Raw genomic sequence first — 14,988 nt, 5'->3', positions numbered from 1 at the left:
AGGGGCAGTAGTAAGTAAAGGCTGGCTATACCTTAAATCACTACAGCTTCTTGATGACTGCATGATTATATCTTTAATTTTTGACTGGCTTCTTCAATGATTTGAGAAATAAAACTGGATTGTTTTGTTTGGGATCCACCCTCAGTTATAGTCACAGGAGCATTTCTACATTATTTCTTTTGAAAACCTAGTAAGTCCACAGTGTTAAGTATTTTAAATGTCTTACAAAGCTAGCTATCCCATCCATTTATCATGCATACAGTAGATCAAAACTCATATACAGTTCTCAATTTGAAAATGTAAGAAACAATTCACTCTCTGAATCATTCCCTGTTGTTTTTCTTACTTTCATTTTGAAAATTGTAATCTTTCTTCATGTTTAGTTTTATTCCTCATCTGATAACTGTCTACCTTGCTGAAACCAGCGTGTAATGGTCTTGTTTCAGTTTTTACATGATGTTTATTGAGCTTAAACTGTCAAGAAACTCTGACAATATTGTAGAATTTTTGGTATTACTGAACTCTGTCTTACACACTCCACTAATGGAAGATATGTATCTAATACCAAGTAGCAAAACAGACTTAAAAATCAGGAGTTAATGTTTTTTAACAAAAAATCTTCATTAGATGTTTCCAAAGCTTAGAGCTGTTTTGGTGCATTTTTTTAGGCACCGTAATGCAACAGTAAATTTATCTAAACAGTATCATCATTTGGTTTGATAAACTGGAATAAATTTCTGATATTTTTCTTTACGCAGGGAAATTACCGCTTCATGAAACTCTTACTGGCTCGTAGAGGGAACTGGATGCAGAAGGACTTGGAGGATATGACACCATTACATTTGACTACACGTCACAAAAGCCCAAAATGTTTAGCTTTATTGCTAAAACATATGGCACCTGGAGAAGTGGATACCCAGGACAGAAACAAGGTAAAAATACTGCTTATTTTAAGACAACACTTGTAGCAGCTTTAGAAATTGGTGTTACATCAAACAGTTGTGTGTGAAAAATCATTTCAGTCATAAGAAACTTTTTCTGCGTCTTCAAAACAGTGGCTAACGCTGGTATTATAATAATCACCTTTAGAAACATTAATATTTCCCTGACGATAATGATGTAAAAGTTCATTGCACTGAGTTCGTTGACATTCTTGTTGAGAGTACATAGAGTAATAGAGGATCCAAAACCCACTGGTTTTAAGGTCTAAGTCTTTCAGTAGCATTGTGATCCTTGTTAAAATCTGGATAGCATGTGCTTATCATGCTTTTCTTCCTTGGAAAAACCCTACATTTAGAATCATTTAATGATAAGAGTCACTAGAAAACTTTGTGCAAAAGGCCTTCGAAGCATTTGTCAATACCAAAGGTGAGTTTAAAATAAAAAAAGGAGATTCCTTTGGTGCTGAGCTGAATGCAGGTTTCCTGTTGGCAGACGTCCTTCCTAACACTGGGTGATTGATTTCGCCCATTTTGCACTGGGGCCACTAAAATGGTGGTGATATTGACACAGCTGTCCATAGGTGCTACCTTTTAGAAGTGTATGGCGGGTTAGCTTTGGCAAGCAGCCAAATGCCCACCCAGCCGCTCTCACTCTCCCTCCTCAACGTAACAGATGGAGAAAATAGGTTGAAAAAGCTCATGGGTTGAGATAAAGACAGGACGATTGATCACCAGTTATTGTCATAGGCAAAACAGACTCGACTTAAAGAAAATGAGTTTCATTTGTGCCAATTAAAATAGTTTTGTATAGTGAGAAAAAGAGACAAAAATTAGAACACCATCTTCAAACCACCACCACCCCTTTTTTCTTGAGTCAACTTTACTCCTTTACTTCCAGTCCTTCAATTCCATCCACAAGGATGGTCCAAGGGTAGAAATATCCATAGACTAAATCTATCTGGTCGGCTGTCTTTTTTTCTGTAGCTTTGTAAGTAAAAATGGACAATTTTTAGAGTCTCCTAGTCATACATGACTTTTTGGCCTGGGATAGAATGTGATGCCATTTGTCAAGAAGCTTTTCTAACAGGGACAAAAAAAAGTATCAAGTTGTTGTTGTTGTTATTATTATTATTATTATTATCATCATAAAATGGACCAATTGGCAGCAGAAGGTCTGCTATCAATGCACATGCACTGTTGCTTCCATGAGTGCATCATGTAGTAAGAGGGATGTGATGATGAAGTTGAGTGACATTCTGGCATGAGACTTTCCTTTGAAGCAGAGCACCAGTTAGTCCCTTGGACATTTGTTTTGTGAAACTGCAGACTTCCTCATGAGAAAAAGTAATCTTAACATCTTCAGAGCTTTACATTACTACCTTCTTAGAATAAAGTCCTTCAGACTAATTTTCTGCATCTGTAGAGACAACAGTTGCTTGAAAGCCAGGAAATCTCCAGGTGACTCTCCAGGTATATCATATAGTGCATATATCATCATGAGTTGTCTCATGTCCCTTTGTGAAGGCGAGTCATGCTTTACCACATCAATAAAACTACCAGCCTGCTTCAGAAGCACACTGACTTCTAAGAGCCTCAGGAAATAATCTACTGATGTTTGTTAAAAAGGACTATCATTAAAATGACCAGCCAGAAGAGATGACAGATCTTAGAAGGAAAGTGGTACAGTTCTTAAAATAACTGATTTACTATTACTCTTCATACAGAGAGGTACTGCCAGTCCGCAGTAATAGCACACTAACCCATTTTAAAAGAAGGAATGAAACAGATTCATCCTTCTTGTTGGCATGCTTGATGCGTGTTCTGTGTGGGAGATGATCACATTGCCTTTAGTAGTCAGATTTCTAGTAATTATTGCGGACCTGTTAATCTGGGAATATCTGGTTTAAATTTCATGTGCTTAAGCAGTTTGCGTACCCTGAAAGCTGAAAGAGACTTCTTTCAAAGAACCCAGAGATATGAATGTTCCCTAAGCCCAATTTTTTTCTGCAAAGATATGGTAACAAAAAGTGAGACACTGTGAATGTAGATAGCAAAAGGAAGACCAAAAAATGATTATGTAACTACGATTGGCAAGGTAGCATGGTATTGAATACAACTTGAACTGTTACTGATGATGGAGTCTTTTTAAGCATTGAGCAGGAAGGTCTCTTTCTTACAATTTGTAAGTGATCTGGGAACTGGTACAAAATACTCTGCCCACCAGGCACTAATCTACCACTGATTCTAACGTGAGTGCCCTGATCGAGTGTATTTGGATCAGCTGATAACCAATGTACCAGCTTGGCAAGGCTGGTCTTAGTGGAAATCATCATTCCATATCTCATGCAGTGGGTTTTCATTGTACCACAAAAGGACATAGTAAGAGAAGGGGACTGGACTTCCTAGTGATGTAACTGCTTAAACTCTGATATCCTTACCTGATTTTATCATCTGGGACGCAGGATAAGACATCTGCAAGCCCAGTTTCCAACAAATGAATCTTCAGTCCCCTCTGGACAATGGAGACAATCCAGCCTGTGCCCTAGCAATCAGCTGTTTACCTTCCAGGATGTTCTAACATGTATCATGGAAACCCTGGCTGTAATTACAGCAGTCATTCTGGGGAGGTCATGCTGACTTCCTGACCATTTTAATTAATTAACAAAGGTATGTGGAAACCAGACAAAACCTTTTAGGAACCTTGTCTGTTTTTTAGCAGATTTCCAAAGCAGTATTAAAGCATTGTCAGATTTCCCACAAAATGTAGAGCACCTCTATTCCAGTTCATGTCATGAGTAGCAAAGATGGAATTCAGGTTGATGAAAGGTGGTATCAGGGATAGAGTCCAACATATTTCACCCTGTTGGGCACATAGCTTACTCATTTCCCTTAGTGCAACTGTGCACATCAAGATTGTCAAATATAATTCCTGAACATGAGAGAGAACAACTGTCTTTTACATCTACTTCCATGTAGGCAACTGACTGAAAAGCAGGTTGTAAGGTGAGAGAAGCCAGTAAACCAAGGCTACATTGGACTCCTGGTAATCAAAAGTTTTTTGCTTTCATTCCAACTGTCAGTTTCTAGGGGTACTGGTCAGCTCCACTTAAGAAATAACATTTGTTAACTTATTACAAATTTCTACTGTTAGAAGTTTTTTCAATTCAAATCCCAACAGGCTGTGATGGTTTGAACATGCTTTATGGTGCTAGGCTGGATGTTGTTGTATGTGGCATCAGATATAAGACCTGTCCTTGCAGCCCCTTCAGTTATGTCTTAGAATGAGCTCTTTTTCAGTGAACTCCAAGTAGACAAAAAGGTTGTGCTGTCATATTATGTTATCACGGTACTAAACTAACAGCTTAAAGCAAAAAACACAAAAAATAGGCTCCTTTTTGCCTTCCTCCTTTACAGAGACGTTAAGGATACAATAGTGAACTCATATATTCTATCTCACTGTTCAAGGATGTTAATCCAGGTGTCGTAGGCTTATACACAAATGTCCCACAGCAGTTATTTCCCTCAGTTTTCAAATCAAAGTGCCATGTAATATTTTGCAGGGCTGAGGGGGGAAGAGAGATGGGAAATAAAATTAATTCTGTATCTTAAAACCTTCTGCTACGTGGCAGTTGGGAGACATGTGTCTGATAAATAAAATACTTAATATACCAACATTTTTCTGGTTTGCTTATGTAATTATGAACATTGATAATGCCCATAAAAAGCCACTGGCAGTCAGGAATTGGCAATAGGAGCATGGATTGCCTTTTGATGTTTTATTGGACTGCCATGCGTCAGTGGGCATTAGATTCAGTAATATTCAACCTCAGAATTCTGAGCAATCAATGACAGTGCAGAAAGTCAAAACGTTTGCTCAAGATGGATCCAAGTCCAGTGTCTGTATTCAGTGCCATCTTCCTCTAGTGGAAAGTAATCTTGTTATATGCTTCTCCATCAATTTGTATTATTCCAAGAGATTTCCAAATTTAAGAGGGACCAAAGTAATTACTTCAGTTGTTCTACAGTACAGCTCTGGTGCTGAGGCCTGCTTCAGATGATCATCCTAACTTGGACATGATTGCTTAATACCAAGCTCAGATATTTTCTCCAGGTCTGAAATTGCTGCATCCAATGGGATTGCCCTGTTGGCTGGCTAAGTAGCGTGGACAGTATTCTCCTGCCATAGTCCAAGAAATCCTCATATGAAGCAATTAATCTCCTACCACAAATACTTATATTCCAAGCAGAAGGGCTTCTCAGTGTGGGTCTCATGTAAGATGGTGTAGCTTAGACCTTATTCAGACTTCGGTAGCAAAGATGTGTATCTACTCTTACTCAGGTAGATGGGCCTCTTGTTCAGTTTTGTTTAAAGCCTGTTTTCCACTGATTTTGAGTTGTCACCCACCCTGGGTATATGTGCTCCATTTTCTGTCAGTCCTCTTCATTGAAGTGTAACAAAAGATTGCTCTTTTACCCATTGTTTAAAGCTGATTTTACCTGTGGTCCCTCCCCTCTGCTCAGCACTGGTGGCACCACAAATGGAATGCTGTGTCCACTTCTGGATTCTCCAGTATGGTGAGGGCATAGACATACTGGAGCGAGTCCAGTAGAGAGCTAAAAAGATGATTAACAGATTGGAGCATCTGACATCAAGGAGAGGCTGAGAGACCTGACAATGTTTAGCCTGAAGAAGAGACAGTTCAGGGGTGATTTTAGCAATGTGTATAAATACCTGATGGGAGGAAGTAAAGATGATGGAGCCAGACTCTTCTGAATGGTCTCCAGTGAACAGACAAGAGGCAATGGGCACAAGTTGAAATATAATAAATTCTGTTTAAACATGAGAAAATATTTTTTTACTGTGAGGGAGGTCAAACACTGGAACTGGTCAAACACTGGAGGTTTTCCAGAGAGGCTGTGGAGTCTCTATCTGTGGAGATAACTAAAAATCTGACTGTGTCCTGATCAACCTGTTCTAGTTGACCCTGCTTTGAGCAGAGGAGTTGGACTAGGTAATCTCTTTCATTCTGTGAAAATATAGTTAAATCACATTTCAGGTTCTAACCAACTTTAATTTTCATCTTATATTCATTTTTCAACGTATTTGTAAAACTTGTGAATATTGTGTTCCAGCAAACAGCATTGCATTGGAGTGCCTACTACAATAACCCAGAGCATGTGAAACTTCTCATAAAACATGATTCAAATATTGGAATTCCTGATATTGAAGGAAAAATCCCACTTCACTGGGCAGCTAACAACAAGGACCCTAGTGCAATTCACACAGTGAAATGTATTCTGGTAAGAAAGTCTTTTATATATATAACACTTTCTATATTTATTACTTTACTCTGATAGAAATATTTTTTATTCTCTTGAAATTTTTCATTTTAGTCCACTGACTCTTTGAGAATGAAATCATTTGCTTTTCCTAATATCCAGAATTTTGTAAGGAATAATCTTAAATATTTTTTACTCTCTTGAAAGGGGGTTCTTCTGAGTTCTATGGGTGAATATCTTTGCTCTAACTCATATTCCCTTAATTGGTTTGATGTGTGTAACTGTTCATTTGGGGGATAAGGGAGGGAGAAAGGGGTTGCAAGTTCTCCTAATTAAAATGGCCAGCCATGTTATTCATCTCAGTTGCGTCTTGCACACTGATTTCTTTGTTGTGTGTCTTTTCTTCATTATTTGAAAGTTTATTTCTAGTTAACTGCACTGAAAAGTCTAATTTAATTTGGTCTTTTGAGTCAGAATTCTGGGAAATACTTGACCAATTATCAGTCAGCCCACAATCAGTTTATTGAGAGACTTTCCAAATATTTCTGTGTACAGATTTAGTAATGTCTCCTTGATGGCATGTTTTCTCTTTCTGCAGTACTTCAGTTTCATTTTCTACACTGATAGTTATAATGAGTACAATGAAATCATGTGCACAGCTTGATTTTTACCTTGATTTTTATTCTCTGGAAATCTCTGAACTTCACTAACATGGAAAGATACAGAAGTCTCAGTTGAATTTTTCTCTCATATTACAACAATCTCTCTATATCTTTGTCTTTCAAAGGTCTTTGTCTTTCAAAGGTCTTTCAGGACTAGACATGTATTGATTGTAAGCTAACTACAGTGACTTATATGTCTGTTTGCCTGATTAGCTTGCAAGTTTAGAACTTATGTGTGGCATATGAAAATTTGCTTTGCTTTTCTCCAAATCACATTGATAATCTTACAGTTACTGATACTTTTTTTTTACTATAAAAACAGTTTTTGAGACATTTCCAGTGTTAAATTAATGTGATTTTATTTCTGTATTACTTCTGTTTATTCAAGATATTTGTAATTTGGACTCAGTTGTGAAGTAATTTGTCACAAACAAAATTTTGTCACAAAGTTTTAGTTTGTATATACCATCTACTTTTCTGCCACACTAGAGAAATAAATTTGCTAAAAAGTAGGTAAGGATTGCTGTATTCAAATACAGACTTTTTCAAACAATAGATAGATGAGGTAAATGTTTTTAAAAGTTGTGGTGTGTTGGCCCCAGCCAACAGCCTAACACCCGCACAGCCATTTGCTCACTCCCTTCTTGCAAGACTGGGAGAAAATAGAAGGAAGGCAAGATGACTCGTGGATGAAGATAATGACAGTGGAAAGCAAAAGCTGCGTGCAAGAAAGGGAATTTATTCACTATTTCCCATCAGCAGGCGGATGTTAGCCACTCCCAGGAAAGTGGAAAAGGAGCTTCCACACTCAATTGTTGTTTGGGAAGACAAACGGTGTAGCCATGAGCATCCCCCTGCCTCCTTTCCCTGAGCTTTTTTTGCTGAGCATGATGTTATATGGTATGGAATATTGCTTGGGTCAATTTGGGTCAGCTGTCCCAGCTGTGTCCCCTCCCAATCTCTTGCCCACCCCCAGCCCACTCTCTTGGGGGAGCAGGGGAGCAGGACAGGACAGGGCATGAAAAAGGAAAATCCTTGGTGCTGTGCAAGCATTATTCAATAATAGCCAAAACATTGGTGTGTTATCAACAGTTGTAATCACAAAGCCCAGCACCATACCTGCTACTGTGAGGAAAATTAACTCCATCCCAGCTAGCTGCACTACAGAAGGTAAAAAATACCTGTCTCCTTGCTGAAGGTGTTCTCAAAGATTCTCTTTAGTAATACAGAATCATGATCATGTCCAGGTTTTTTGATTCTTTTTTTTCACTCTGACAGATAAAAGAGTGTATTCTTGATTCCATCTAGGCTTTTTCATGCATCAACTAAATTGTTTATATTCCAAATAGTTATACCTATATATGCTTATTGATGGAGTAAGATAATAACAAGTTTAAATGAAAAAGTAATTTAGCTTACAGAATATGCTGTGAAAGTTAATGATACAGAAACATTGTTACTAGGTAATCAATCTGTTTATTGAATCTGTTGTTGAGTATAAATACCTTTTTCGTTGTTGAGTATAAGTACCTTTTTTTGTTTTTTACTTAATCCTTTAGTAAGATCTTGTCTTCTCTCCAAACTGAGGTGTTTTTCTTACTTGTCTTGATAGATATCTACCTAGCAGAGCTCACAATCTTCCCCTTTTCTCTTAGCTACTTTTTGCAATATTACCCAGTTCCAGACCTATTGCCCAAGCATCATCTTTGATTCTCATTCCTTCCTAGGTCTTCACATCCAGGTTAACTTTATAGTTCTCCACATTCTTTCTGCGTGATCTTTCTAATGTACGTACCCATACAGTTAAAATTTCTGTCACCTTGTGTCTTAACGTACATAATTGCATTTCTAAGTTCACGAGAATATTGTCTTGTGGTGATAGCAGTGCAAAAGGCCTACGACTCTGTGTCACTGTTGCCTCTCCATTTTTTTTAATCACATCCAACACATACCATTTGTCTTTGCTTTCATGATAGAGTGCTACTAGCTGTAAGCTATGTGTCGTTGCTCAGATAGCAGTCAGATATTGATATCTACCGCTGGTCAATCTGCATTGGCAGGCTTTGTTGCCTGCTGACTAAATTATGAAAAACAACACTGCTGTTATTTCTCTCACGTTATCTTTAACACTCTGGAAGAATTCCCCAGAAAATTATTTTTCTCTAGTGTCCTACTCAGAATTCTCCAGTGCTGCTTTACAAAAACTTGACAGAAGTTAAGCTGCTGGTTTTATTGAGACCACAGACTATGGTACTGAAAAATACTGTCTTCTTTTTCCATGCTCTGCCATCTGGATGTGTCCATTTGTTAGCTGCTATTTATAAATTCATAAAATTAAGAGTCATCTTTCTGTTTGATGTTTGTATAGTACTTAGCCCGTTGGGATTGTCAAAATAAACAATAACGAAAAGAGCTCAGCTGAATGCTGAAGAAGTAGGTTGGGTTTGCAGGGTGACAGTTATGCACAAATTGGTTATACCTAATATTGAAATCCATGAAATACAGCGAAAATGGAACTCACGACATATTTAGAAAGTAAACGTGTGAAGTAGAGAGAAACTCTAATCTGGAGATCCTCTCATGGTCAACTTCCTTTTCCACCTTTCCAGATTCAGCAGTGCTTGGTTACATGAAAAACGTTGGGAAGATTTAAGGAGAAAAGAACAGAATAAGGTTCCATTAATATGATGGAAGCAACTGCTTAGTAGTCTCTGTCTATTTTGTATCTCTTCTCTTTATTTATTCTTCATGGTAAGAGACATGACATTTATTTATACAACACTTTCCATTATTGCTTACAATTCCATTGTTCTAATTGCTGCAGAAAAATGTGTAGCTTCTGTTTCTTCTGTGTATTGTGCTTAAAATATTAATATAGTATGACAGTTTAATTATAGCTAGTTTTACACCAAAACCACTTAAAATCCAAAGAAATTACATTCTTGAATGTAGGCAGAAAGAGGCCTAGAAAATTTTAGTTTAAGTGGCCAAAAATTTCAAAACATATGAGTACTTTTAGGCTAGAATATAAATAGTGGGTTTGTCATGAAAAGATTCTTTACCATTTTGCAGAAGTAACACTTTTGATTACGGGGATACGTTCTGGGGAACATCAGTGACTTTGAGCCAGGAGTTTTAGGAGTCATTTATTTAAAATGTTGTTGTGCTTTTAGAAGGCTTGAAAATTAGCTTTCCAGATTACATCAATAAATTATAGGTAAAGTGAAGAAGCATGTGTTTTCTTCTTTGTCCATTTTGTTCAAACAGGTTTTCCTTTGGTGGAGTTAGAATTTCAGTAATAACTTCTGTGCATATCATCATTCATTTTTAGTCATTCTTAAAAGTGATTCCCATAAAGATCACTTCTGAATTTTTAGAGTGGGCTCTATACTCCCCCTGCTGAGCTCTTTGAATAGACAGAAAGTAAGCATATTATCAGTTAGCTTTCTCTTGAGAATTATTAAAGCTAGGGAAGACCATAAAACTTCACTTTCACTGTAACAGCTCAGATAAATGCTTTTGCATGCTTATTAAAAGAAGTGTTATTCATGCTTTGATTATCGTGGTTTGTGCTGTAACAATGTTAACTCTGTATTTTTAGTTAAGGGATTCACATTTATCAATTTTTTATTATTTTAATAGATTATCTGTTACTGTACTAGTGGCTGGATATAGTAATGAGCTACAGTATGTTTCAAGTATGTTAATCTTTTTCTCTAGGAAAGCATGGCTAACACTGCTGATATCTAAAACTCTGATGCAGTTTTTTTTGTATGTGAGAGGCAACAGCATTTACATACAGTATGCAAAGTATGTAAAAGTTTAACTTTAGAAAAGTTATATTAATCAAATATTAGGAGGTTTAAGTTGACACTGTGAGAAAGTAAGACAGTAAGAAACAAAGAATCAGGGCATTGCAGAGTTGTGCTTACTACTGCGGTATTAATTTAGCCAGACTGCACTTAGGAAATATGGTTAAATATAACTCTAAATGTATTTTTTTTAATCTATTAAATAGAACATATAGAATGTACAACCTTGGTCAATTAATATTTGGATAGAAACCATAACTCTGGAATTTCCTGACTTTCTGCTTCTTGATTTATCGTTTTCAATGTTAGATGTTAGTTTTCTATGTAATAGTTACTGCATTTCAAATATTGCAAATACAAGTGATTTTATGGCCTATTTGTGTACCTAGTCAAGTCAATAGGAAAAATTGCAATTAGTTTAGTGAGAAAGGGATCAGGAACTTCCTTTAACTGTTAACAAGCTGCACTGATCACAATCTCTCCCTCCTCTTTCATAAGTATATTCTAAGATACAGTGTGGCTCTGTATTTTCAGGAGGATTGTTTTTCTTAATTATCATGGGTTAAAATCCACTCTAGTGTTGGAAGTTAAAGAACTCAGGACTACATTCCATTTTTCTTTTACACAGGGTTCCCATGACTTCAGTGAATTGTTCTGAATTGTTGGAGATAGAACAGCAGACTTACTGTTGTTACTTAAACAAACTCATAGTTTATTTAAGCTCTTGTTTTGACATTCTGCTTCTGCTCTAGATGTTTGGTGTCCTGCATCCTGAATTTTTATTGTTTTATTGTTTACCATTTTCTTTAGAGATACCTCTTTTTTTAGGAAAGTGAAGTTTGAAGTTTGTATTTCATGGGCCTTTATGATGTTTGCCATTTGGAGATCTCTGCAACGCTAAGATGATGTTCATTTTTACCTGTTCTGTTCTTTTGCCTGAGAAAGAAAGTCATGAAGAGAAATCTGTCTAGAAAAAACGTTGATGAGAGAGGAAATTGTCATAATACAAAACTATAGAGCTAGGGGCCTTATGTGAAAGTAATTTAGCATGTTTTTTAAGAAAATGTGATGTAAAGTCAAGTTATATCTATTAATGCCTATGTTATGTGATCAAATGACTAATCATGATACTTTAAAAGATCTTTTTATTCAAAATTAAGCCCATTAGAAGTAGATGCATTTATTGGAAGTACTCTCTAACTTACTTCTATCCTGTCAGCTGCAGACCTTGACATCTCCTTTAGAAATACTTTGATAGTCATGTGGTTTTAAAATGCTAGAAAAGTATTATAATGAAAGCCATAAGATTAACTTGTGCAAAAAGGGGAGTGTCCTAGAAGAAAACTATGAAGATATATACGTTGTGTTCAACTTAGAAAATCAAGTAAGAAGATCTGGTTATTTTCACAAGAGCCTGAGTTAGTGTTTTAAAGATCTGTGTAAGGAGCCACCTGCACAACAGACTGATAAAACTACAGGATATGTACCAAAAATCAGGTCTTGTACAATAATTAAATAGGTACAAGAAATACTTGAAAATAGCCTATACTGTAAAAAAAGTATTTGGTTGTAGAGCTATATTCTGCTGAATAAGGACTGTTTATCTCCTTATTATAAGACTCAAAAAAAAAAGTCTGTAAAGAGTATATAGTTTTTCTCTTCCACTTAAATTTTTTTTTTTTTTTTTTTTGTTAAAGGAAGCCGCACCTACAGAATCTCTGCTTAACTGGCAAGACTATGAAGGACGAACTCCCCTTCATTTTGCTGTTGCTGATGGGAATGTAGCAGTTGTTGATGTCCTGACCTCCTACGAAGGCTGCAACGTGACCTCTTATGACAACTTGTTTCGAACTCCCCTTCACTGGGCAGCCTTACTTGGTAAACTGGACATGCTGAAGTTATTTAATAATTAATTGACTGTGGTGTTTAATCTTTGTCTCTGTTTTTTATTTAATTCCAGCCTGGCATTTTACTAACTAATCTCTTAGAACAATAATAGTTTCTGCTAGACCAGGATTAGAAGTTTATGTGTAGATTGTTTTTTTTTGCTTCAAATTCTCCAAAGCGTTGTAAAATGCGTTACTTCAGCAGGCTATATATCATCATGATTTAAGAACAACTAGAGCATATTGAGATGTTCTTGCATATGTAGCTTTGTTCATAGGTAAAAAAACTGGTACTCTAGAGCAGTGGTGTCCGAAGTGGGGTGTGCACACCCCAGCGTGTATGCAAGACAATCCATTGGGATGCGTGAAGAAAATATCAGAACTTCTGTTTATATTTATTTTTTATCTGAAAAAAAAAGAAAACTTTACTAATATTTAATATACGGATTGATGCTAGCACCCTCACTTGGTCCATACGTAAGACGGTCACGTAGGGTTTCGAGGTGCCTGGGGGAAGTGAGTGCTCCACAATGTGGAGGGGTTGACAGTGGCATCATCACTCATTCGTTCACTTTCAGCTTATTGCAATGTATTGCAGTTTGCGAGTGCCCGGTTAAGTGGATTTATGGATTATATTATCTAGTTTTTACTAAACTACCCCTCACAAAATGGACAAGTGACTTAAAAAGATTCCCGCAAAGAAACCGCAGATAATCTGATAATGCCAGCACAAGTGAACAACAAGAAAACGGCAGAGCTGACACTGCTCCTACTCTTAGTACAAACTCTTCATCAGACACATTATGACAATCTAATCAGATCTGACAAGAAGTTTTATTCAGATACAGTTTTTTTCTGTTCAGATTGCTACCCTGAGACTCAGATGCTCTGTGAATTATAACCTTGCATATGTAAATTCTGCACAGTTTGGTTTTACAGGTTACAAAACTGGATCTTTGCAAAACAGGTAAAAACCTGATTAAATATAAATAGTCTAAGTACAGGGAAATGCGACTCATAAAATGATAGGCACAAAAATAGTATGGTTTAGAAAATTGACCTCCTATTTTCCATTCTCCTGTGTGCAGGAGGAAAAAATAAACACCATGTACTGGATAAAAAGAAAGAATCTTCAAACACTTTCTCTCCCCTTTTAACAGGCTTTATCCCCATGACCCTTCGGGACACTGCAGACAAAGAATGCCAATAAAAGAATCAGATTGCTCACTGGAGCGAGTTACTGCAACTCCAGTGACAATATACATGTAGTTTGATTATGTTTATTTATAAGAGTGTTCTCAGATTTGCATTTGCATTCAAGTAAGGATATTGAATTTTTACAGAGAAATTGTGAAACATTTTAAGTGTCATAGGATTGGTCTCCCAAAGAAATAGTCATTATCACTTGGTTCTGTCCAAGAAGCAAAATTTATCGTGTTTTGAAATTGATTGTATTTAAGAGAGAATTTTTGTCTGTTGGAAAAATGGATTGTCTAATCAATGTGGAATAAAGGGGGAAGATGTGCCAAGACCTCCAGAGTCCTTTGTGAACTTGATGAGGTCTCTAGGTGGCATATGCCCATGGGGAGCTTCTGATTGGTAAATCATGATTAATTTTTAGGGTTTTGTTTTTAAGTTAGATACTGGATGCTGTATATAGATCTCAAAGAGTCTAAAATGTTACTAAATGGGTTAACAGTAGGAGGTTTTAAGTAGTGCATGGATACAGCCACAAATATATTGTTAGAGGTGATGGGTTGCATGTGATGGCATCTTAGGGCATTGTTGCTCCTGTTACCTTTTCTTTTGTGTAGATAAAAGTCTGAGCCAAGTTACATCTCTTCTAAATAAAAGTACTACGGAAATGATAGTTCTTGACCTCAAGAATTGAGTTTTAATGTTTACATTAACGTCCAAGTGAGATCCATCTTTGCACCAATTTATTTACTGTTGCACCCAATACAGATTTTTTTTCAACTCCCTCAAGCCTTCTTTCTCATAGATAATTTAGGTAGACCTCCTGTCCTGATTACAGAGGATTCTAGTTTCTAGTTGTGTGTCCTGAAAGTTCAGGCAACTTTTTTTCCAGGATCAGTACTCCTATATTTTTCCTGCTAGGATTGCACTCAGAACCAACTTCTTCCAGTGCACCTCCATTCACTTCTTATAGTCTTGAGATGGGAAGAACAGAGCATAGCAACATTACATCTCTTTTTTTTAGTGTTTTTCTGGTAGGAAGAGACAGAATGTTGTTATGTTCTGGGTCCAGGCTTGTCTTAATGGCTGAAAAGAAAGAGGAACCTTCCTGTACAGCCTCTAGAAAAAAATAATCCCCACATAGCTGTTCATCCTTTTTGAACCAAGTTGGCCATTTTCTCTTGTTTCTGATACTTCTATACATGTAAAG

The 14,988-nt window shown here is 36.6% G+C and overlaps 1 protein-coding gene across 1 annotated transcript in view; it reads left to right on the top strand.

Moving 5' to 3' along the window:
- Positions 1-758: 758 nt before the first annotated feature.
- The window catches only part of INVS (inversin), a gene marked incomplete at its 5' end in the record, with an annotated part of 55,831 nt that continues 41,601 nt past the window's right edge, over positions 759-14,988 (top strand). Inside the window, 3 exons of the mRNA XM_009586854.1 lie at positions 759-932; positions 6,075-6,242; positions 12,393-12,573. Coding sequence (XP_009585149.1) covers positions 759-932; positions 6,075-6,242; positions 12,393-12,573 — 523 coding nt within the window. The remainder of the gene's footprint in view (positions 933-6,074; positions 6,243-12,392; positions 12,574-14,988) is intronic.

Source organism: Fulmarus glacialis, unplaced genomic scaffold (assembly GCF_000690835.1).
Source record: "Fulmarus glacialis isolate BGI_N327 unplaced genomic scaffold, ASM69083v1 scaffold1621, whole genome shotgun sequence".
NCBI lineage: Eukaryota > Metazoa > Chordata > Aves > Procellariiformes > Procellariidae > Fulmarus > Fulmarus glacialis.
Note: the sequence above shows the minus strand (reverse complement) of the source record. Positions and strands in the feature narration are given on the sequence as shown.